General features: G+C 43.7%; 1 protein-coding gene across 2 annotated transcripts in view; it reads right to left on the reverse strand.

Annotated features, from left to right (window-relative positions):
• NIT2 (nitrilase family member 2) overlaps nt 1-25,764 on the reverse strand; it is a 367,129-nt gene extending 341,365 nt beyond the window's left edge. Inside the window, exon 1 of one of the 2 annotated variants that reach the window (XM_069204751.1) lies at nt 25,519-25,764. In XM_069204751.1, the coding sequence (XP_069060852.1) occupies nt 25,519-25,543 (25 nt within the window). In that variant the 5' untranslated portion in view covers nt 25,544-25,764. The remainder of the gene's footprint in view (nt 1-25,518) is intronic. The other variant, XM_069204749.1, reaches the window with a different exon arrangement.
• Nucleotides 25,765-25,972: the final 208 nt, after the last annotated feature.

Below are 25,972 nucleotides of genomic sequence, written 5' to 3' on the forward strand. Positions count from 1 at the left end.
ATCTAATATTTCTTTATTAAGGTTTTCACAATCAGTACCCCAGCGTATCATACATACACTTGAATATGTATTACACAGGTTTTAGGTGAAATCAGAAAACAAAATAAGTAATGGAGCTAATACACTGGCAAAAAACAAGACATCTCTAACCATTGTAATGGTGCAAACTACAAAGAAGTCTGTGTTTTCCATTACAGCTGTAATACTGTGCCTGATGCAATTGCTACACTCCTGTATAATGTCCTTATCTTGTCCTCCAAGGCCAGCCTCATGTATGCATGACCTAAAATGATGGATATAGACCTTCTACTTGTAAAGGTATGGGGGAAAGGACCTTCTCTAATGAAAGGCATTAAGGTTCTCTAATATTCAAAAAGTGTTCCCAAATATCATCAAATACATACACTCAATTCTGCAGTTTGTAAATACGCCGTTCGTAGGAGGCCAATCAGTAAAACTCTGTAAACCATTCCTGGTATGTGGGCACTTGCAAAGAGCGCTAATGCCTTAGGATACAGTACTTGGCTACCATAAAGGCCGTTGACAACCACTTCCACCAGTGGGATGATGTGTCATCTATGTTTATGAAGTTGTGTGGAAGGGATACTTTGGTGGAGTCCCGGAAGGGGATGTAGCTAGTGGAGTGTAATGTCCTGGATATGGAGCACCAGTAAGGGACCAGTTCGGGACAACTCCACAGTATATGATACAGATCACATCCAGCACATGAGCAACGCCAACAGGCATCCGTCGTTAGTAAATGGGCCCTGCGCAAATTATAAGGTGTCCAGTACCACTTTTGCAGAACCTTGAAATAGGAATACTTCAAGCATGCTTTTCAAAAGGAACAGTCATAGCAGTCTAGGTCCTCCTTCCAGTCATCCTCAGACTAGGCTATATCTAGTCACTCCTGCCAATAGCTTTGAGATAATGTTCACTTACTTTAGGCCTTATTAATTATTTTGACATTCCATAATTTAGGCTGTAGTAGCTCTGACTATGTATACATTTGAGGTGATTCATAGCGAAAAGTAATGGAGCAGGATCGTACCATTTTATGGGCATTGCGCACCTTACATGAATCAGGTAGGGATGACTTGTTGAAGGAGGGGGTAATGGGGCAGACATGGGTGGGCATTAAGCAACTTAAGTGTCTTTTGAAGGTGAAGCGGCGGAGATTTTAGCTTGCTCCCCCCCAAGCAAAGCACAAGCCTGAAGTAAAAAGAAAAATGTTTAAGAGGCAGGTGGGGAAGAATGCTACCAGTAGCCTCCTTTGAGCAGCAGGTAATGAGGGACAGCATTCACAGCTTTTGGTGAGACAGTGAGGTGATGCAGGTGTCTTGGCGCATAGGAGGTTCATTGCGGGAACGTGTCAGCGGTGTGGGAAGGTTTTCAGGAATGGGAGTCATGGTGGCAGTCAAGTAACAACAGGGGTGCAGGAGCGATGCCAACGCCCGGCGTAACGCGCCAGTCTTTACAGGAAAGGTTGTCAGCAGCGCTGCATATGGCACCGTTCAAGCAAGCGGAATCCGAGCGGATTGTAATATCAGACTCGCAAGTGGATATAGAGCAGAGGTCTCCAAACTTTTTAATGCTGCGCCCCCCCAGTTGAAAAATAAAAGTCATTGGGCCCCCTTCAGAATTTTTCACAATTATTTTATAAACATGGCAATGTTTAAATATGTCTAAACCTATTTAAACATTGCAGTTAAGTACTGTTACCTTTTTAAAACTGCAATAACATGCTTCTGCTTAAAACAAAGGCCTGTTATCTGTATAATATTTATTTTGGCCAGAGTCTGGGGCCCCCCCTGGGATCACTTGAGGCCCCCGTAGGGGGGCCCGCCCCCCAGTTTGAAGACCTCTGATATAGAGACACCTGATGGTAATGACTTTGGCAAACACAATATAGGGCAATCAAAGAAAGCTATGAAATTTTAGATGAAGCCAGTTTTTATATCTATTTCACAGAATGACTATATAGTAGTGATGCAGTTCAGTCCTGTGATGAATAAAGTGCAGAGATGGTAAGTCCAGAACAAGGATATCTCTCCACACCATGGTTGTTGGGAGGAAAGTAACAAGGGTGCATTGGGGCCACAACAATGTCCACAGATAACAAGCCTTGGAATTCAGGAGGATGAGTGGCCATTATTTATGGAGTGGTGGCATATGAAAACATTAAAGCAGGCAGGACAGTTTGAAGCAGCTGGTGGAGCCACTGGGTTGGCCATGACACCCAGGTTGGGCGACTTGGGAGAATGGCTGCCCCAAACATAATGCGTGTACAGAGCAAGGCTGTACAAACGCCGGTTAAATCCAGGGCAACTTGGGAACATCTGCATGATGAGATGGAGAAACCAGAGTGGCCCTCCTGACAGCGTGGGAGTGATGGAAACTCAAAGAAATGGATGATGAACGAGCATGGCCATGCATGATGTGGCGTTACATGGTTTGGACGAGTACGTTTCAGACAACGACAAAGAAAATATATCATTGCAGGAAGGCAGGATAAGGGATGACATGAATTCTGGGAGAGCGAGTGTCCTGCGAAGAAAGAGCAGATGAGTGAGACTAATGGAGGTAGGAGTTTTGGTGTTTTGCAGGGTGAAAGGAATGAATCGAAGGTGGAAGATGTTAGGTGTCAGCGACAAAGTATACTGCAAGTCTGTCGTTGGGAGACCTTTGAGAACAGGTACAAAGACAACGTTTACAGTGCATTCTGGGAAATTGGATGGTAGGTGGGTGCTTCGATTGGTATCAATAGGAGCGGTAGATGGTTTGTTTGAGGATTCATTGTCACACAATAAGGAAACAGGGACGAAAGATGATGGTTTGGTTTCTAAAAGTGATGGAGTTGGTGAACGAAATTCGGAGGGCCATTCAGGTAAGTCTGATAAATCGCAAGTAACTGAGGTGTATGCAGAAAGAAGTATTAAGAATAAAAGGTTGCCCTGTATGGGTGAGTCGATGCCTTTGGGACGCATTTGACACAAGCTACAAAAGAAAAAAATTGGAAAAGCAAGTTTAGAGATATACTTAAAGGTGTACATTGAGAGGTGCAAGCTAAATAAGGGTAAAAAGAGGCAGAATGGGAGTTAGCAAAACGGCCGAAGTTTCCTACCACTATTGAAAACTGGACATCTGCTTTTTTGATCTATGCAAAACTTTTTGTGAGCACCATCCTGAGCGATGTGTCTCAATTCTGAAATATATGGATGTTGTGAGGGAAGCCGAACTTGATTACGGTGGTTTTGTATCGTTTATATATGACGAGGAGTTCCATGCTTGATTGGCTGTCAATCCTGAGAAAGAGTGGGGTGAAATAGATAATGAATTATGAATGCAATGGATGCGGGCTGCTAGACTTATACGGGTGGCACATACTGCAAGTGGTTTGTTGCTACAGTCCAAGCCCTTTCTTGGGCATCCCACCCAGGTCGAGGTGGGTGTTGCAGGAAGAGGACAGTGCCCCAAAATGGTGCATGGTGGACCTTTAATAGAAGACAGTGAAACAGGAACAGTGTAGTTTCAGACACGATTATGCTAACTGTTGGGGTAAACACCCAGTCTTGTAATATTTTGGCAACCTGCCTTCTGGGTGGCAAGGTCAATTCAGGGGAAATGACAGGGGCCAGGGACAATATCAATTACAGGCAAAAGGGGCCTACTTCAGTTGGGTTTGAACTATTGCCTTCAGTTTTATCCTCATGGACAAGATGGAAGACTTATGCCTTTATCATCAAGGTCCTAGGCAAAGACGGTGGGCCAATAACCTTTAATTGGCATTGACTAACCAGGATATTATGAGGCAAAAACTGCAGAAAGAAGTCAAGGCTGGCAGACTATTGGGACCCTTTGACTACTGGCCTTTGTGAAATGTTATGATTTCTCCTTTGGGAGTGGTTCCCAAAAAAGAAACAGGAGAATATAGGTTGATTTATCATTTATCACCAGATGAAGCATTCCAGTCAGTGAGGGCATGTGGCAGAGGTGCTAAAATAGCAAAATCTGATATCAAGTCTGCATGTAGAAGCTTACTGGTTCATTCGGATGATTTCATGTTGCTTGGTTTACAGTTTGATAGCATGATTTACATAGATAGAGTGTTACCCAAGGGTTGTTCGATTTCTTGTTCTTTGTTTGAGACGATTAACTGTTTTTTGCAGTGGGTTTTGCAGATCAGAGGTGGTGCATGTTATGTGACACACTATTTGGATGATTTTTTGCTGGCTGATCGAAGGAGTGAGGGGGGACGTCAAAAGGCTCTGATTGAGTTTTTTTGGTCATCGTGGAGATGTGAGTGCCGTGGTCTCCACAGGAGACTGATGGGTCAGTTACTAGGATCACTTTCTTTGGTGTTGAATTTGAATCAGTGCAGACGGAAGTGTGTTTGCCCAAGGATAAAGTACGGAAATTGACTGAATTGTTGGAGGAAGCAGTGTCATGTTCGAAATTAGATTTAGAAAAGCATAACAGCTGTTGGGTCACTTCAACTTCTCCTGTAGAATTGTGCAGACAGGGAGAGTGACTAGGATTTTTCCATGGCTACGAGGGTGTTGCTGCATAACAGAATGTGTTTATGTGCTAGTGTGAGACATGATTGTAGGATGTGGCTTACATTTCTGAACAAGTTTAACAGTGTGACGATGCTGTCCATGGATGAATAATGGTTTTGGCAGGTGCAGATCTTTTCTGATGCAGCTGGAGAACATGATTTTGGTCTGTTTTGGTATGGGTGCTGGGTTGAGGAGCATTGGCCTCAGGATTTGCTGGTCAAGAAGAGAAGCATACCATTTGTGGAATTAATTCCCCTTGTTGTGGCAATGGTTCTGTGGGGGAAGTTTTTAGCAGACAGGAAGTTGGTTTTCAAAGTGGATAACACAGCTGCGGTCACTTTGGTGAACTCCCAGCGAGCCAAGGATGAGAGAGAGTGTTGAGGATTTTCCTGCTTTGCTGTTTAAAATTTTACATTTTGTTTAAGGCGAGACATGCCTGGCATATATAATATTGCAGATGCATTGTCTTGCTTGCAGTGGCGGATGTTCTGTGGGCTTGCACCAGGAGCGAATGCAGTGAGGACAAGGATGCCTCAGGGATTCTGGGAGCTGGGTGAAAAGAGTGCTTGACCTGCGCGAGAAGTCTGTTGCTAATTCTACTAACAAAGCTTCTAAGCAGGCATGGAAATTATTTTTCGATTCTGGGGCACAGTGGAGGGGGTTGACCCATTCAGTTTTTTCCTTGAGGCAAGAGTATGCTGGTTGAGCTAGGGAGGGAGGAGCTTGGTTTGCCAGGAGGTGACCTATTACTGGTAAGTTACTTTTAGACATAGTTAAAACAGTTGCATGCAGTTTGTTATTCTTTTTGGAAAACAGCACTGTTGGTATTAGGCATGGATTGGATTTTACATGGTGCTTTCAATTTTTCTTAATTGTTGGGGCAGCTGGACAAAAGGGTCTTTTGAGACGTCATGTTACAGCTTCGGAGGCTCAGGTAAGGATATGACTGGTGCAGTGTAAGAGACCAATTGGGCAGGGGAAGGAGATTATTTTTAAAGAGGGTTTTTTGGCGGCTTGCCCTGTTCAAAACTGGTGCCATTTTGCGAGGCTTTTTGGGGCAGTCAGGCAAGTAAGTTTTTGTTCTTCAAGACAGGTCTGTTTTGACATCCTTTTAGGTTCTGTGAGTTCTAAGGAGAGTGTTGTCACTTCTGGGTATGATCTCCATGGATTATGGCACACATTTGTTTAGAATTGGTGCAGCTGTGGAAGCCTGGGCACAAGATGTGTCAGAAAGGCAAGTGAAGTCTTTGGGTAGCTGGAGATCCAAATGTTTTAAACATGCTCGTCCTTGTATATTGCAGTGATTTGTTTCCTTTACATTTTAGTAATTGTTTCGCCCTTAGTGTGCATGGCTAGACTCAGCAGCAATGTGTCTACTGTTTGGATTGTGGGACATTTGTTTGTTTGTTGGGCAGTGAATCAGGCGTAAATCAGATGTTTTGCAAGCAACTTAGCTTGGATGGGGTTAGGGTCTTGGTATTCTGGGGTGGAAGTGGTAAGCGATGGAGGGAGTTGTTAAGGGTTTTTATCTAAATGGGTTCCAGGGAGGTTGTGTCCTGACGTGCTGGTACTACATTTAGGCAAAAATGATCTTGTTTCTGAAGCAGGTATTACTCTTTTGAAATCGCTGAAGTGATTTATCTTGGATTTTGGACAGTTGGTCGGGCACTAGCATTGTGTGGACGGAGCCGGTGCAGAAACTTATTTGGTGAGGGGCAATGGAAAGAAAAAACAGAGAAAAAAGGTTAACAAAGGAATGAGGATTTTTTGTTAGAGTGTGGGTATTTTGGGTTTCAGACATGAAGAATTGTTCAAACGGATCAGTCGCTGTTTCAACAGGATGAGGTGCACCTATCTGTTTTTGGCAATTAGTATTATCTTTTGGAGCTGAGGATGGCCATTGCAGGAATTTGGGGAGAAAGTTTATAGACATGAGTTTGAACCAGTTTAACAGTTGGGATCCTTTTCTTGATGAGGCAGAAAAACTCCTTACAGGTTTTCCTGGTTGGCTGGGACAACAGGACAATCATCTACGGGGAGGGCTTAAATGGGGGCTCAACACAGATCAAGGAGGTCTGTGATATGGTTGAGAGGCAAACAGTTGGTTTAGGCAAGGGGAACACAGGAATGTTTTTGGTCTCAGCTTTGGGGAAGGATTTGTCCCACAGTTTAGGGGCATGGAAGGGAAGACTATGATGGGAGGGGGTATCATGGTTTAATGTTGGAGAGGAAATGAAATGTGAAGAAATTATGCAACATCAGTAGACAACAATACAAAATTATATGTGGTGAAAGAGCAGTGTAGGCCTGAAAAATGTTCTGATGCCAGTCAGGTAAAGAGCTCACTTGAAAATAGAATGCATGACCAGCAAAGGTCTTAGTTGAAGGAAAACCTGTGTTTCCAAGCTTGATTACATTTATAGTCTTAATCACACAGGCAAGTGTTTTGTTGACCCACTAAATTAAAAACATGATTGAAGAATAGTAGCTGGAGATTGAATTAGCAAGGGTACACACAATCTGATAAGCAGTCTAGTGAGCAGAGTTAAAACACGCATGCAAATACAAATCCATTCAAGAGTACTGAATAGTTAGTTTGTTAACCATTGTTAGAACTGTAATAAAGAATATGTAAGACACAGGTTAAAGGTTTAGGGACACTGGTGATGTGATGTTTTACAACAAATATGTAACTACTAAGTAACTTATTATTTGATCTTTTGTAACAAGCATTGTTCATGTTGTATATAAGTGGCTACCTGCGAAGCAGCACATTGAGACCAGCTGCTTACCTGTATGGAGATAGCTACTCTCCCAGCCGCGTGACTAAAGCAGTTGTGTTTGACCTGCTGAGAGGAGTCTTCTATTTTTTTCATCCCAAGTTTACATACAACATTTGGCGAGTAAGTATAGAAGTCTATTTTTGCTGTCAAATTACTGCTGCCACAGGAATACTGCCTACGCCATTGCACATATTTGATAAGGTAAGCAGACACCATGTTCTCTAAAGTACTGCCTATTCACTGGGGTTGATAGGACACAGAGATTGCCATCTTTTCAGGTAAGGACAATGCCGACTCGTTCCATGTTTTGTGTATATCGTATGACTTGTCTCTCTAGCAATGGTGAACAGAGATGTAACGTAAATATAAGGATATTAGGTTATCACATGCAAGACTGTTTACATGCACTGCACAGTATTAAGTTAAGGTGCTGCAAGGATGGAAGAGTGTTTATCCCAATTTAAAAATTGGAAGTGGTTAATGTGGGTGATTTGAAGTTGGGTTTCCGATATGTGTTCCAATATTTTGACACAGAGGAACACCTGGAAGGCCCGTGTTGTTAAACTTTACCTCCAAATACAATCTGAATGCTCAAATTACCATCCTGGACCTAAAGTCCAGAAGTCATTCCATGGTCTGAGAGTTAATCTCTCTCGAGTGCAGAGGAAAGTGACCAATTGCTACAGACAGGATTTACCGTTTAGTGTCAAAACAATTGTGAATAATATTCAGAAGTATTTGAAGTGTTCATATTTAAATTGTTCATGAGGAGTGCATGGTATGTGTGTAAATAGAAATGCGGCCACAGGGTGAGGTTGTTGTATAACATTGTATTGTGTTATCATGATGTATAATGCTTAATATTTGACTGAAAAGACAAATTGATGGATTTCTTGTTTGTAAGGACTAGTGTAAAAATTTAAAAGAAGAAATATTGAGTAGACAGATAAAAGTTAAATTGCAAAAGTTGTTAGAAATATGGGGGGTTATGGAGACTCCCTTGGAGCAAATGCAAAAGACCTTTCTAGGTGACCAGAAAAAAATACAAAATTATTGCCAGGAGTCGTTTAAGGACACTCAGAAGCATACACATCCCTGGCCAAAGGAAGGGACATTTGATGACAGAATATTAGAGCACATTGTTACATACCTTAAGAGTAAATATGCAGGAGCAAAGCTGCATAATTGCAGAAGCAAGAAGCCACCTTAGCCTTACGGCGAGATTTTTTGTGAGAAGTCTAAGGACTCCTCAAATGCCAATTTCCCCTTAGTATTAAGTCTGCTCCCCCACCTCCCTATTACTCAATGAGTGCTTCCCCTAAGGTATCTGCTTTTTATCCAGTGATACAGCTACAGAAAACTGCAGTGGGATTTGAGAATCCTGAAGTTGAGACCCCTTCATGATTTCCAAAGGAACCCCCTAATGTTGTCCCACAGATGTCAAACCAAGACATACAAGTACCCCCAGACAACAAGTAGAGGAGTGTAACTCATTTTACAGGACAATGAGAAGCGCGGTTTACAGAGCATTTATTTTCAGCTTCTCCCCAGGAGGGTAGACGTGAAGAACAAGGTCCAAGAGACAGTCGCACGTTTTATCAGCAATTTTGCACTTATTACAGAATAGGGATGTAACAGGAAGGGTAGTTAGGGAACAGATGTCTTGATCCACAACAGAGAGATGTAGATGATGCTAGATGGAACGACTATGCATACAGGGCTGTTTGTATGGTGCGATGGCCAGTATAAAAAACAAAAAGATGAGGATTTTCGGAGGACTAAAGATAATTTACCACCCAGGTAGGAAAAGGGGAATGTAATAGTTTTGCCATAAAGTGTTCAGGAATGGGCATCATGAAGTGAGGACAGAAGGGATGTGAGAGAAACAAGGAGAAGGATATTATGATAATCTTTCAGGGCAGATTCAGAGAGGTTTTTGTAGAATGGCCAACAGAGTAGAGTCAATATACTGGCGAGTGGATAACATGGGTGAAATACTTTGATTCCAAGAGCATAGGCGCTCTTATCATATTAGTTCTCAAGAATTGCCCCTTATTTACCTTGAACATACAAAAGGGAGCGATGAGATTGCCTAACAATGCTGTTTTACAAAGTAGTGAAAAAGCGTTTACCCTCCGATGTACCAGATAACCTTGATAATATAGTGACATTGGAAGTCAAGCCATGGACAGAGATACAGGCACATAGAATCTATTTCTGTAAAAAGAAGCAAGATAAAGAGAGAACCAAGCAGTTAAGTTAGTGCAGCAAACCTTGTCTTAAAGAAGAGCAGTAAAAAGAGCTGTAGTAGCAGCCGCCACTCAGATGACTGCAATGTCTCTGGGATCAGTTCCAGTGACCACACAACCATACAGTACTCACAACAGCAGGACAGTGTAAGGGCACAAGGAAGTAGCAGAGGAGGATGAGGAGGCAGAGACAGTATAGGTCCCTAAAGGATGGATCAAACATGTCATTAGTGTCACAGATATGGCATTTCATTAGAGACTGCAGGACTAAGAGAAGGGATGAAGAAAATGGAAGACAGGTGTTTACAATCACCGAGGAAATGTAGTAGTGCAGCCACAGTCAAAGCAGCAAATAATATATATCTCAGACACCACCACAAAATGTGCAGCAACAGGCAATGCCTCAGGTACAACAAATGCCACCACAGCAAAGTTACCAAGCACCCCCCAATGGCAACCCCGCCTCAAAGTGGACAGGGAGGTGTGACCGTGAGAGGAGGAAATCATTACCAAACAAATTATGTGTGAGGATACATGCAATGAAGGTGCCCATAGAGTAGCTCCATGTGTCTAGTATTGTCAGAAACGCACAGGCCAGATAAGGAAACTACTATGACTTGTATCAGAGAGAGAGACCTTCCAATTTCTAAATAGATCAATGGACAGACAAGGATTCCCAGGGACAGTAATGAGGGCTTCATTTACTAAACCAGCAGAGATGGAAATAGGAGGGAGGTACACTGATGGCCATTTACTGTTTTAACAATTAACAGCCAAAGCAACTCTCCTGTCTTATATACAAAGAAGCACAATAATTATTATGATATACATTTTAAATACAGAAATCACATTCTATTTAGTTTCAAATAATGCAAATACATTTTTATAAAAACTAAATAACATAAACAAAACATCATACTTTCGGACGACAACAACATCAAAGACTCAGACAAACAACGATCAACAAAACATATAACAAATCATCACAAGCTGACCAAAATAACAGGCCCTCAAAAACATATAGAACAACTTATATATACATCATAGCACAAATATTATTTCAATATCTTAACATATCAGTACATAAATAACTAATATAATTCTCAATAAAGGAAAACAGATATTCTTTCTTTTCATGGCAGCAATATATATTGTCCATCTAGATCTTATGTCTTTATACTCTGCCACTTCCTATAAAAATGTGTATCAAAATCTTCATTTCATATATCAGCTCAATTCATCTTGTTAAAGAGCAATCAAAATTTGGTATTCCATCCTCTCAATAGATCTTCTTATAGCATAATCAAAATTTGGTACTCCATCGCTTACTGTTCTATCCATCTGCCCCAGCTAAGTTATTGGGGAGAGATCTTATTTCCAAATTAAATAGGACTATTCATTTTGAACCTCACTGAACTGGGATTTGTTCTACCCCTGGATGTCAACCCTCCAAGATAATGGCTATATCTGTGGATTATTCTACTGGAGATCAAATCAGAGCTTGACCCGCATTCATTACAGCAGTATATACAATAATAGCAGAAACACCACAGTTACTAATCAGAGCGGCCCACTTCCCTAAAGAGTTTCTCTTCTAGCAACAAGGGCAAGATTCTTGGATACCTGACCATGAGTTTATATTACAAATAGGTCTTAGAGAGGTCTTAGAGGTAACACCGACCTATGGCGCTCTGATGGCCAGTGATTATAACCAGGTCTTGTGGGCATGCGTTATATTAATTGAGCCAGGTAAAATTGTTATGGAAATATTGAATGATCAACTGTTTGATGGTGATTCTAAATTTTTTTTAAAAAAGTTAGTCTTGCAGGATGACATACCATTGAGAACAGAACTAGGAAAAAGGGCAGGTCGAGCTTATGATTCTGTTAGGGATGTAGATCTTTCCCAAGTACCAGAAACATTGTAGACTAAGGGTCCCCTTGCTGCAAGTCTTATTCATACGTACTCCTACTCCATTTAGAATCACACTGAAGGAATTTGCTATCCTACCTAGTGTGAGACAGTATCCGATTTTTAAAGAAGCAGATGAGGGCATCGCCCCTACTATACAAGTGATGCTAGAGTAGGTAGAAATTTACTCTGGAGCGACTCCTTGTAATACTCCTACTTATCTTAATGGTAATACTTGGAGTTTTAAGACCTATGCCCCATGAATGATGTAGCAGTACCAGACCGTTGCATCATTTTGATGCATATTCCTCAGGATGCTAAATATTTCTCTGGTATAGATCTCAAGAATGTTTTGTTTTTTTGCAACTCCTCGTCCAGAAAGACATTATTTGACAGCATTTTCCTATCGCAGGACTCAGTATTTGGCTTCTCGTTTACCTCAGTGGTATTGCGAGTCCCGTAGCATTTTAAACAGAGTAGTGAAAAATGGTCTGTCAAACTTCCCGTGTGGCAGTACCTTGTTGCAGTATGTTGATGACATGTTAGTTTGCAGTCCTACAGAACAACAGTGTAGAAAAGATACCACATCTCTTTTCGTTACTCTAGCACAGAGAGAATAAAAGGCAGAGGTGTGGAATTTAATAAAATATTTACTTGTCCATGGGACAGGTTGCTTCTTAAATCTACATGTCCTGTAAAAAATAAAAAAAATAATCTACTTGTCCCTTTGGTGCCATGTAGTGCAGCGACAAGTTATGGCAGCAATCTCATTATGTAAGAGCTATGATAATAGCCTCTCTGATTTTGCCAGGGCTACTACTATTGTACTGCTTGAATACCTGCATTTTCAATCCCTACTATAGCAATTTCCTTATTTTGCCTCCCTTTCGCAGATCAACATACTGGGGCTGGAGGAAGCAGTAAGCAATAATTCCTGGGCTGGAATGCCTTTGAGTCTACAAACCTACTAACTTGCATGTTTTAAGGATTTTCACCAGCTCTTCTCTAATCTTTTCCCAAAATGAGAAAGGGTGGAAATTTACCCCTGACAATGGCAGAAGTAGACGTTCTTCCAGGGATGGGAAAAAAGTTGTTTACATGAGCAAATCTACACATGCATATTTGCTCGTGCTAAAATACAGTTCACAAAAAATTTCTAGGAATAGGATTTCCTGGTCTACTTCTTTAAGTTCTTATGAATTCAGGAAACCCACTAATTCAAAGACATATACCATGGGTATACTTTTGTGACTTCTTTTAAGAATTGGGTCCCTAATTAGGTCTAGTGTTAACAATTTTGTTTTTATTAAACTCCTATTTCTCTATCTATCGCCTGGCTTTAATGTGAGTGGTCACATTCTGCTCTTCCACAAGGAGTATACTGGCACACAAAGTAGTTTTGTTCAGTGCCAGGAACTACTGGGGCAATCGGGAGTGCAACAAAACTGGAGGCCCCCCTGCAAAGAAAATGGAGCAGCACCCCCCCCCCCTCTACAAGACTCACTCAGGGCAGGTCCTGAGGAGGACCCCTGGAGGGGGGCTGCGGGGCCTTTGTTATGCCACTGGTGGCAATGTGTGCTTTTTGCCAGTGTTTTATACAATGCGGAGGGCCTGGCATCTCCCACAACAATAAAGTGTTACAAAAGCCATGTCAAAACAAGACATGTAGTACGAAATCAAAAGACTCACAAAAAATGATGGATCGGTTTGCTTATTTTCATGCTTCCCGTATTCATGTTGAAAAATGGTTACACTGGGTTTTCGTTTAGGAGTATTTTTTGGATTTTACTAAATGACGCTTCAAAGAAATAGAACCTAAAATTTCAAAATAGCAAAACGTTTTTTTCCTGAATATTTTATTTTGAAAGCAAAGAATCATCACTCCTGTTTACAAGCTCCTGCAAACATTTGCATCTAATCAGAGAGCATTCTGGGAGCATTATACTTACCCTCATATTGTTAAACTTTTCAAACATGTGTACACTTATTTTGTTCTTTTTACTGGAACCACTATCAGCAGTAGTGCAGTGTGACCTTAAAATGTTTTTTTTTTTTGTTTTTTATCTAGCGCTCACCCTAATAATGAAGGGTTTTAATTATTGAACCATAAATCCAAGTATGAACAGCATTAACATATGGAAACACATATTACCTCAACTGCAGACAGTTGCCTTCTCTTTAAACTGACAGCCAAGGGGTTTGTGCTGCAGAGGGTTGGGCCTACTTGTCCCAAGAACAAAATAAACATGAAAACGTGTTGCCCTTGACCCCAAACAAAATGTCTAAAGTGTCGGGCGATAGGAATTCTGCATCCCTGCAAGGAAGAAAAAATTCACTATTGTCAGGAGGCGGTCCGTTACTTAGGACAATTATTGTCAGCTTCTGGTCCACGAGTAACTCCTGAAAGAGCAGCATCAAAAGGTCAAATGACTGAGCCAGAAACAGCTAAGGGAATGCAGAAGTTTCTTGGCCTCTGTAACTATGTGAGACAATTGGGCTCCAGGTGATGGCATCCAAAGGATGTCCACCCCTGGGATTAATCAGGTGGGTGATACAATCCAGGACATCTGGGGTTTGGCATTGGTCACTTTAAGCTCAGGGCTTCGTTAAAGCTGCAGTTTTCTGTTGTTGTCTTTTAGGTTTGGCCCTTTTTTAGTGCATGTGGAAATGGAGGTAGGAGGTGGTCAGGTTCTGTCATTACTAGGTCTAGTTGGGTTAGTGAGGTTAGGATTATTCCTTTCTGACCTAGTTATTAGGTTAATAAGTTTGTTGCTTGTCATGGCGGAAAAATCGCAATCAGTTAGAAATGCACTAAAAGTACCTCTTTAAGGCCAGTAAGGAAGATCTCCTACAGTCCAGAGCGTTGTTGCAAGTGTGGGTGGGGATAACCAGGTCTAAGCGCTCTGTTGCAAGCAGAGTTGCGGCAACTGTACTAGCTACCCCCCACCCAAAAGCAAAACTGAAAGCAAGGGTTGTGCACTGGAGCACAGCCAAGGTGTAGGGTCTAACAGGGGAAGAGTGCTCCACAGGCAGACACGCTTACTGTGAAAAAGATTCAGGGGTCATGGTAGGCCGTTGCAGGGCTCGCATCCGCGGCTTCAAAGGCAGGGGTCTGCGAGTGCAAAGCAGTGGACATCTGCGCCTGGCTCAGGAGGTGGGCCTGTTAGAGCAGCATCAGACTCCCTCAGAGGAGTGCAGAGGTCGCACCAGCAGGTGCCAGGAGTGTGCTTGTGCGTACAAGGAGATGGGAGCATGTCATGAAAAGGGCCTCAACAGCGTGGAAAGACTGATTCCTTTCCAAATTGCAGAGCAGGGGAAGGGAAATTAGTGGCGCTGTGGTACAGCAGGATATATTGGATTCCTTTGCTGAGGTAGCGCAGCTGTGGAGGTGTTGGAAAAATATGGCTCACAGTTAAGGAAAGAGTTGTATTCATAGGGTTTGCATCAGGAAGTCCCTAGGAAAAACTCTCCCTAAACTATTGCAGGGCATAATGTTCAAAGGGAAGGAAGGTGTGAAGGGCAAATTTGGGCAGGGAAAAAAGACATTATAAGGACCAGATAGACAGGTTTAGGAAGTAAGAGGATGGGTAGGTGGGTATGTGTGGAAGAAGAGGTGAACCCTATAAAAATCAGGAGTGAGCAACAACGGTTAGGGACCAGGACCACACATCCCACAAGTTGGGGCGACCTGCAGGGCATCTGTGGGACGACATCACAGGAAACTGGAAGCTGTGATGGTGCAGATGCGGAAAGGTTGAGAGCGTCCTTTGAAACCTGGTCCGAAGGGAGGAGGAGGTCTGCAGTGACCTTCCCAACATCGCCAGGTGGACAGGTATCATTACACATTGCTGCCAATGAGCATACTGATTGGAGAGGTGTTGATGGGGGGGCTTGGGACGGAGAGAAACCTAGTGTGAGAGTTATCCTGGTGTGCAGGAGATGGAATGTGAGTTGTATTATGAAGATGACGATGATGAAGAGCTTGAGGAGGGGAAAATAGCTCATTGGAAGGAGGTGGGCGAGTGTAAGATGAAAGAAAAAGGAGGGGGTGGGGAGGAAAAAAATAATAAATAGACAAATGTGTCTCGTCCCAGTGTTGTTCTGCAGGAAGGATCAGGGATGGAGAAATTAGATTGGTGGGTCACTGAGAGTTTCTGTGCGACGAGGACGTGAACACAGACGTGCAGTGGCTGTATAGCACAGATTACATTCAAGTGAGGCACACTGATGGAAGAGTTGGGACTTAGGTGGGCCAAGAGAGCTCATTAGATGTAGGGGTGGGGACTTCAGTGGTGGATAAAGAGGTTGGCACGGAATCCTGTGAAGTGGTAAGTGAGTTGAATACTGACAAAGTGGTATCGGGGGAAGCTACAAAATATGACAAAGTGGATTGCAGCAGCACAGGGGTTGTGGGGGAGAAGAAAGGGCTGAATAATAGAAAAAAAGGGACACAAATAAAACTGATGGCAACTCGGAAGGGGCAAAAGCAGATTCGGGTCGAATAGAGAGATTGAAGCGGCTGCCATATGTGAGTGTTTCAATGCTTTTGGGGGCTCAACTATCTATGGCAACAAGAAAAAAAATATGAAAAGGTGAGTTTGTAGATGTCTACACGTTATTGCACAGAGAATTACATGCTAAATAAGGACCTCCACCAGAGGGACACAGGAGGATGGGGGACCCCATCCCAGGTAAGTCCAGGTAAGTATTTTTTTATTTTTTGCCATCAGGGCCCTAACTTGGGGCCCCCTGCATGGCACAGGGTGCAATGGTCATGCCCAGGGGACACTTGTCCCCTGTGCTGGCCACTGGGGTGGAGGGCATGACTCCTGTCTTTTCTAAGTCTGGTTAGATGCATTTTTTTTTGCCTCTAACCAGGCTAGCATCATTTTTTGACGCACAACCCCTTCCTTCAGTACTGCCCCCGCCCCCCCCAACCCGGCTAGCGTCGTTTTTGAAGAAGCTAGCCCTTTTTAGCACCAGCTTGCACCATTCCTTGTAGATGGCGCCCGGTTGGTGCTGTGGAACGGCGCAAGCCGGTGCTATACTTTTTGCCACAAAACTGCATTTGCCCAGTTTTGCGGCAAAAAGTATAAATCTGGGCCTTAGTACTTAAGATGACTTGTTTTACTTGTTCCTCTGAAATAGACTCAAACTGAGTAAAAGATGTTTCGCCCTTGATCCTGGGACAAATGTCCTACGGGATGAGTTATTCACTGAAGTCAGGGAGAATTAATTAAAAATAGCTTCAACTTTATTCTGAAACGCCTGTGCTAGTGTATCACAAAAAGTCTAATTAAATCCATTGAGTTTCTAATAACTGGAGAAGAAAGTTTGGTCATGGTTTACATCTCTTGAAAATCTTATATTTTGCAGGTGCCAATTTAATGACTGCGCTATTTAATCAAGTAGAGTAGTCAATCTACATTGAGTTGATACTGCAAATTTCATCTCGCTGTATCTCAGCAAGGATGTCCTTCAGATCTGGAGCTTAAACCAGATGCCTAGCATGTGATGAAGCTGGTTTTCCTAAGACCTTGTCAGGTTATTATTACCCATAAACAGTAATTCCCATAAGATTGCACTATGGTCCGACTAAGTTAAGGGGAGTAAAACTGGGTTATACATGGCTTTGCTGACCGATACTCCAAATTGAAGTAAGTATCACCTAATAATGTGAATTCTGATTTTGACAAAGAGGATTCTAAAACAGACCCTATGGCTTGGATAAAGGCTTTTCTAGGCCTTGTCAGCCGATAAAGAAGAAGAGCATTAAACAATTGAGTTTCAGGTAACTCAAAGTTAAACAGAAAGCCTTCAAAATCTAAGGAGGAAGCAGGAGTAAACACAGCTGACAGAGTGTCACAAAAGATGCCGCTAATCCCACACCCTTTTTATGCCCTCTATCCAGTCTGAAGACAGCATAGCCCCACTGGAGTTGCAACCACCACCTCAGGACCTGAAGCCTGATCAGCCCAGGTTTTGGTGACAAAAGGCAGGTCAGGCTGATATGTGTCCGGAAATTTGGCAAATTCAAAGTGGGACTTAACCACTGACCTGGCATTAATTAGCACACACTTAGCCTTAAAACCGAAAGTGGACGACCTGTCTATTGGGGCCTGAGGCATAGACATATTTGGGGATGCTTTTATAGGGATATCAGTGTGAACAATTCTATTACTACATTCATGACAAACGTCCCAGAGGGGGTCAGAAGTTGTGTGGCTAGGTTTTGGGCAGATGCAGGCCTTACCTGGAGGTTTGAGAGCCAGCAGATCATCCTTAGAGTAACTCTCTATCCCCAGAGTTTGAGGATTCAACCGACAAGGGTGTTGGTCCCTGGGTTCGGTACAGGTGCAGACGAGCTTTTCTTAGGTGTGCCCGCTGCACAGATGCGCTCTGTGGTGACTTATGTAGTCCATCATAGACAGTACATGTCAGAAGGCGTGCCATAGCATAGTGTTGATGCAGCGCACAAAGCACAACAAGTGGGGGAAAAACAAAATTCAAACTGTGGTCCAGCGACCCCAATCACAGGCTTCCCTGCAAAGTGTGGAATATTGGAAATCCAAAAATAAGGCAACATAAATTAGGAGAAAGGTAACGCATAAAACTATAAAAACAGAGGCTAGCCCTCTACAAAGATGACACCAGAAAGGGAAAGGAGCCATGTAACCCCCAAAACCAGGGCTGAGGCGCTTACACGGAAACAAATTTGGGCAGCAACAAACCTTATCACAGGCTGCGCAGATGCATTCTGTGGTGACTTAAATAGCACGTCATAGAGAGGACATGTCCAAGGGCGTGCAGAGCACAGCGCTGATGCAGCGCACAAAGCAAAACAGGTAGGGCGGGGGGAACAAAATTCAAACTGGGGTCCAGCAACCCCAATCACAGATCTCAGGCTACCCAGCAAAGTGTGCAATTCTGGTAATGCAAAAGTAAAGCAACATAAATTAGGAGAAAGGAAACGCATAAAATGATAAAAAACAGTGGCTAGCTGTAGTGGTCCTTAAAGGTATGGTTCAGGATATCTTGTGGCATGATCCACAACCACCAAGATAAATCTATTGCCTGAAGCAGTTGGAGGGTCAAGGGGGACAACTATGTCAACCCGTACCCTTTCAAAGGGCACCCCAACCACTGGAAGTGGGATTAGAGGGGCCTTTGGTGCGCCACCAGTCTTGCCACTGGCTTGGCAGGTCACACAAGACTTACAAAAGTATTTGTGTCCTCTGACATATGAGGCCAGTGAAACAAGGGGACAAGTCTTTCCCACGTTTTCGTCTGGCCCAAATGCCCAGTCAAAAGAATGTCATGTGTTAGGGTGGGAAGAAACTCTCTGTACTGCAGGGGAATGACCAATCTCCTGCCAGCTCCAGGCTTTGGGTCCCTTGACTCTGTGTACAAAGGTTGTCTTCCCAGTACACCCTATGACTGTCACGGACATCCCCATTTTGCTGTTTGACAGCTTGCTGTCTTAAACCCTCTAATGTGGGACAGGTTTGCTGTGCCACACTCAGCTCTTCCCTGGCAGGCCCCCCTGCACCCAAAAGCTCAGAAGTGTCTGCTGCTAGCTCCTCTGGTGTAGGTTCTGCACAGGGAGAGAATTCCTCTTCCTCAAAAGGGGAATCATCTGTAGAGGGAGGGATAGTGGGTAGGGATTTACCCTTTCTACCCCTAGCTTTAGGGAGCACTTGGTCCATTGTTCCAGGATCCAAGTTTCCCTGTCCTTTTTGCTTCTTGGCCTGAGCCCTTGTCAAAGCAAAAATATGACCAGGAATGCCCAGCATTGCTGCATGGTCCTCCAACTCCACTTCTTCCCAAGCTAATGTTTCCAAATCGTTTCCTAGTAGACAGTCTACAGGTAATTCAGTGGCTACCACAACTTTCTTTGGACCAGTAACGCCCCCCCCCCCCCCCCCCCCCCCCAAGTTGAGATTCACAACAGCCATGGGGTGGCTAAGAGTGTTATCAGCGTCTGTCACTTGGTACTGCTGACCAAGTAGGTGTTGATCAGGGTGGACCAGTTTTTCTATCACCATAGTTACACTGGCTCCTGTGTCCCTGTAGGCCTCAAACTCAACACCATTGACTAGGGGAAGTTGCTTGTACTTATCCATATTATGGGGACAAGAAACAAAGGTGGCAAAATAAATGTCACCATCAGAGACTAAAATAGCCTCTGTGGTCTCCCTAACAAGACCAACCCCAACTACATTGCCAATAGTGAGCCTATCTACACCATTGGATTGGCTATTTGTAGTAGATTTCCCACCACCACTGCTATAACTAGGGGCACTAGAGGTTGCAGCAGGGGTTGTGGTGATGGGAGGTTTGGTGTTTTTCTTTGGACAAGTGGAATCACTTGCCCAATGGCCTTTGACTTTACACAAATAACACCAAGGTTTTTTCTGACTGTTAGAAGAGGATTTGGACCCACCACCCCCAGAGGATTTTTGTGGGCCTGATGAAGACTCAGAATGCTTACTTTTGTCCCCACCCTTCTCAGAAGACTTACCATCCTTCTTCTTGCCATCCTTGTCACCCCCTGTATGTACTTTTCTGTTCACCCTTGTTCGGACCCATTTGTCTGCATTCTTTCCCAATTCTTGGGGAGAGGTCAGATCAGAGTCCACTAGGTATTGGTGCAACAAGTCAGACACACAATTGTTAAGAATATGCTTGCTCAGAATAAGAATGTACAGGCTTTCATAGTCAGAAACTTTACTGCCATGCAACCACCCTTCCAAGGCTTTCGCTGAACAGTCCACAAAATCTGTCCAGTCTTGAGAAGACTCTTTTCTGAGGTCTCTAAACTTAATCCTGTATTGTTCAGTGGTTAAGCAAAATCCATCCAAGAATGCATCTTTCAAAACTTTGTAGTTATTGGCATCACTTTCTCTGACAGCAAGGAGCCTATCCCTACCCTTTACAGTGAAAGATAGCCACAAAATAGCAGCCCACTGCCTTTGAGGGACCAACTGTACCATACAGGCCCTCTCAAGTGCAGCAAACCACTTATTAATGTCATCCTCCTCCTTGTAAGAGGGGACTATCTTGTGCAGCTTCCTGGAATCTTGCTCTCTATCAGGATTGCTATCATGAATACTGCTGCTGCTGCTACCATGGGGAACTAACCCCAACCTCTGTATTTCCCTCTCTATGTCTAGAGATTCCCTAAAGGCCAGCTGCTGCTGTTTCAGCTTCAGTCTGGTCTCTTCTACCCTCAGCTTTCTGAGTTCCCTTTCCATCAAGTTATCCTCAGGGTGGGTGGGTTGGGAATTTTTATACATAGAAGAAATGTGGGAAGTTTCAGAGGGAGACCTATCCCTAACTGTCTGGACCCTAGTAACCTGGCCTCTAGGGGTGAAAGATGCCCTACTGGTGTGGGACCCTCTAACACTACCAGTGTCCCTAGGTGCCCTGATAGGGGGATGGACGTTGTAAGAACCCTCCCCAGCTTCCTCATGGAACTCCTCTGAGTCTGACTGGGAAGCTTCCCCATTTTTTAACCTCTCCTGAGATGGGCCAGACTGGTTCTGGTCATCTACAATGAGCATGTTAAAGAGAAACTCTTTTGTAGGATTCTTACCTATTCTCAAACCTCTATCCAGGTAGAGACCCCTCAAACTTTTATAGTTCAAACTCTCATATGTTGCATTAACAGTTTTGGGAGTGGGGTCTGCAACAGACAGGATAGTAAAAGGTTTAAGGATACTGAGAGAAAAGGTTTTCAATACTTTAGAAAGCACAGAGAAAAACTTTTTCAAACTTTGGGAAAACTTTTAGAAGTTTTCAAAAACTTTTCAGAACTTTGTTAAAAGTTTTAGAGTAGAAAAGTAAACAGTTTTGGTTAAGTGTACATATACTGAACTATTTGGTATATGATTCTCTTATGAAGAGTACCAAATGACAAAGTGGTAAAGCAGTTACAAGTACTTATCCCACTGCTGCACCACCAATGTAGGAGGCTGGCCTGGCTTATAGTGGGTACCTTGTGATACTTACACCCTGTGTCAGGTCCAGTTATCCCTTATTAGTAGAATAGAGGTGTTTCTAGCAGCTTAGGCTGACAGAAGGTAGCTATGGCAAAGCAGCTTAGGCTGAACTAGGAGACATGCAAAGCTCCTACTATACCACTTATATCATATAGCACAATACCATAAGAAAACACATACTCTGAGTTACTAAAAATAAAGGTACTTTATTTTCATGACAATATGCCAAAAGTATCTCAGAGAATACCCTCACTTAGGAGGTAAGTAATATACACAAGTTATATGTACACAAACCCAAAACAGGTAAGTAACCGTAAGAAAAGTAGTGCAAACAGTGTAGAATCACAATAGGATGCAATAGGTGAACATAGGTCTAGCGGCAACACAAACCATATACTCCAAAAGTGGAATGCGAATCGACCCCAGACCTATGTGAGCATGTAGAGGGTCGTTGGGACTCCAAGAAAACAGTCAGGGTGTCCAAGATACCCCACCCCAAGACCCTGAAAAGTAGGAGTAAAGTTGCCCTACTACCCCAGAAAGACACAATAGTCGTGATAGGGGGATTCTGCAAGAACCACAAGCACCAGCAAAACACTGAAGACGGATTCCTGGAGGTGAGGACCTGCAAGGCAAGGGGACCAAGTCCAAGAGTCGCAATAGTGTCCGGGGGGGCAGGAGCCCAGGAAACCCCGGATGAAGGTGCAAAAGGGCTGCCTCCGGGTGGAAGAAGCCGAAGATTCTGCAACAACGAAAAGGGCTAGAAACTTCTCCTTTGGATGGAAGATGCCCCACGGCGTGCTGGGTGTTGCAGAAGTGTTTCCAAGCAGAAATACCGCAAACAAGCCTTGCTAGCTGCAAGGGTCGCAGTAGAGGTTTTTGGGTGCTGCTGGGGACCAGGAAGGACCAGGATGTTGCCCCTTGGAGGAGGAGACAGAGGGGGCGCTCAGCAAATCAGAGAGCCCCCGCAGAAGCAGGCAGCACCCGCAGAAGTACCGGAGCAGGCACTTAGAAGATTGGTGTAACCGGAGTCACAAAAGGAGGGCCCCACGACGTCGGAGTCCAACTCAGAGGGTTGAGCACTGCAGGACAGAGTGCTGGGGACCCAGGCTAGGCTGTGCACGAAGGAATCCTTGGAGAAGTGCACAGAAGCCGGAGAAGCTGCAAATCACGCAGTACACAGGTTTGCAGTCTAGTCCTTCACCAAACTCGGACTGAAGGATCACTGGACTGTGGGGGTCACTTGAATCTAGCTCCTGTGTTCCAGGGACCACGCTCGTCATGATGAGAGGGGACCCAGAGGACCGGTAATGCAGTCTTTTGGTGCCTGCATTAGCAGGGGGAAGATTCCGTCGACCCACGGGAGATTTCTTCTTGGCTTCCAGTGCAGGGTGAAGGCAGACAGCCCTCAGAGCATGCACCACCAGGAAACAGTCGAGAAAGCCGGAAGGATGAGGCGCTACAATGTTGCTGGTAGTCGTCTTGCTACTTTGTTGCGGTTTTGCAGGCGTCCTAGAGCAGTCAGCGGTCAATCCTTGGCAGAAGTCGAAGAAGGAAGTGCAGAGGAACTCTGGTGAGCTCTTGCATTCGTTATCTGAGGAATAGCCCGGAGGAGAGACCCTAAATAGCCAGAAAAAGAAGTTTGGCTACCAAGAAAGGAGGTTTGGCTACCAAGAGAGGTAAGCACCTATCAGGAGGGGTCTCTGACGTCACCTGCTGGCACTGGCCACTCAGAGCAGTCCATTGTGCCCCAACACCTCTGAATCCAAGATGGCAGAGGTCTGGGACACACTGGAGGAGCTCTGGGAACCTCCCCTGGGAGGTGCAGGTCAGGGGAGTGGTCACTCCCCTTTCCTTTGTCCAGTTTCGTGCCAGAGCAGGGCTGGGGGATCCCTGAACCGGTGTAGACTGGGTTATGCAGAGATGAGCACCACTTGTGCCCATCAAAGCATTTCCAGAGGCTGGGGAAGGCTACTCCTCCCCAACCCTTCACACCTATTTCCAAAGGGAGAGGGTGTAACACCCTCTCTCAGAGGAAATCCTTTGTTCTGCCTTCCTGGGACTGGGCTGCCCAGACCCCAGGAGGGCAGAAACCTGTCTGAGGGGTTGGCAGCAGCAGCAGCTGCAGTGGAAACCCCGGAAAGGCAGTTTGGCAGTACCCGGGTTCTGTGCTAGAGACCGGGGGGATCATGGAATTGTCCCCCCAATACCAGAATGGTACTGGGGTGACAATTCCATGATCTTAGAAATGTTACATGGCCATGTTCGGAGTTACCATTGTGACGCTATACATAGGTAGTGACCTATGTACAGTGCACGCGTATAATGGTGTCCCCGCACTCACAAAGCTCGGGGAATTTGCCCTGAACGATGTGGGGGCACCTTGGCTAGTGCCAGGGTGCCCACACACTAAGTAACTTGGCACATAACCTTCACCAAGTGAGGGTTAGACATATAGGTCACTTATAAGTTACTTATGTGCAGTGAAAAATGGCTGTGAAATAACGTGGACGTTAATTCACTCAGGCTGCAGTGGCAGGCCTGTGTAAGAATTGCATGAGCTCCCTATGGGTGGCAAAAGAAATGCTGCAGCCCATAGGGATCTCCTGGAACCCCAATACCCTGGGTACCTAAGTACCATATACAAGGGAATTATATGGGTGTACCAGTGTGCCAATGAGACTTGGTAAAATTAATCACTAGCCTGCAGTGACAATTTTAGAAAGCAGAGAGAGCATGAACACTGAGGTTCTGGTTAGCAGAGCCTCAGTGATACAGTTAGGCACCACACAGGGAACACATACAGGGCATACATTATGAGCACTGGGGTCCTGCCTGGCAGGATCCCAGTGACACAAGGGCAAAAACAAACATACACACAGTGAAAATGGGGGTAACATGCCAGGCAAGATGGTACTTTCCTACAGTTAGTAGCTAATTTTAGGGGGTTTTACAGGGTTTCTGATTTCTCAAAAAGGTCTACTTATCAGAAATTCTCTTTTTTATTAAATTAATTTCTTGTTTTGACTCACTGGAAAGTGTCAAGCTAAGTGTCACACATTTGGCAGCTGAATGTCACTCAGAAGTATATTGAAAACATGGAAATGGCACGCTTAAGCAATCTGAAAACTTGGCAGATATGACTTCGCACTCTATAACTTTTAATTTCCTACAAAATATTTTTATGTGAGATTTTCTGGCATTATCAAGTAGGTTAGTGGCTTCAATTTGTAGGGCTCTGCATCAGTTCCAAAGCTTTTTTTAAACTTCTTGTTACTCAGAAGAGAATATATATATAGAGAGAGAGAGAGAGAGAGAGAGAGAGAGAGAGATATATATATATATATATATATATATATATATATATATATATATATACACACACACACACACATATATACTTCATTGCCTAGTGGTATTCTTAAATTCCTGAGATGGTGTCTCACATTTGGTTGTAGAATGTCACTCATATCCACACTGAAACTATGGAAATGTCAATCTGAAAACTTAGCAGCAATGAGTTTCTCGTTGCTCATATGGGTGTATTTCTGATGTTTATATGTTTCCCTTTTCATCATTGCTTAGTTTTGCTCGCGAGAAAGCGTCACTCGTAGTCGTTGAAATGTTACTCATAGTTGCACTGAAATTATGAAAGTGTCACACATAGCAGTTTGAAACATTGGCAGCTATGAATGCACATTAGTCAACGTGTGCCGAATTATTTTTAAGAAAAGTGAAACAAATGCTAATATATGGCTTTAGACTAAATTAACAAATGTCCACGCTTTAAATAAAATCTACTTAGATATGTTTTTTGTTTGTCACATAGGTAGATTTAATCCGCTATCTTTTTTTCGTTCCGAAGTGTATAAGAGTTTACAGAGTATAAAGTATGTAGCCGGATTTGTTTATACAAACGTTCATCACGCATACTCTTTACAAACGCGAAAACTAGAGAATATTTTGACATAAACTAAACATAGTCACACCCGCTCTCTCACAGACAAAACTTACTTGTCATGGCTGCAGTAACATTCATGCTGAGACGTGTGTCCCACCAAAACAGTGCTGGAGTTAAAAGCACGTGAAAAACTGCCCACCCCTTCTTTAAAGCACGCCGGGAATTGAAGTTCGGCAATTATGTTGGTCTTTAGAAAACCACACAATAGTAAGCATATGTTAATTCCATTTATTAAAACTCCCACGAATAGGGTCAGCATTAGCAGCCCCCTCTGTTTTATAATACTTTCACAATGCTGCAGTTACAGCATCAGGATGACGGGTTTGCGCAAATCAGATTGCTCTGGAAAAAATAAAACTCTTTCCGGGATGAACCAAGAGGCCATCTTGTTGAGGTCTCTTACACTTTGAACATGCCCAGTGACTTAAAATGCGAATCGTAACATCCATATTGAGCTGGGATCGTCTAATGTGTACCCAATAGCGACCTTGCTTCCCTGTTTTTTCG

The sequence above is a fragment of the Pleurodeles waltl genome, chromosome 8 (assembly GCF_031143425.1).
Source record: "Pleurodeles waltl isolate 20211129_DDA chromosome 8, aPleWal1.hap1.20221129, whole genome shotgun sequence".
Lineage (NCBI taxonomy): Eukaryota > Metazoa > Chordata > Amphibia > Caudata > Salamandridae > Pleurodeles > Pleurodeles waltl.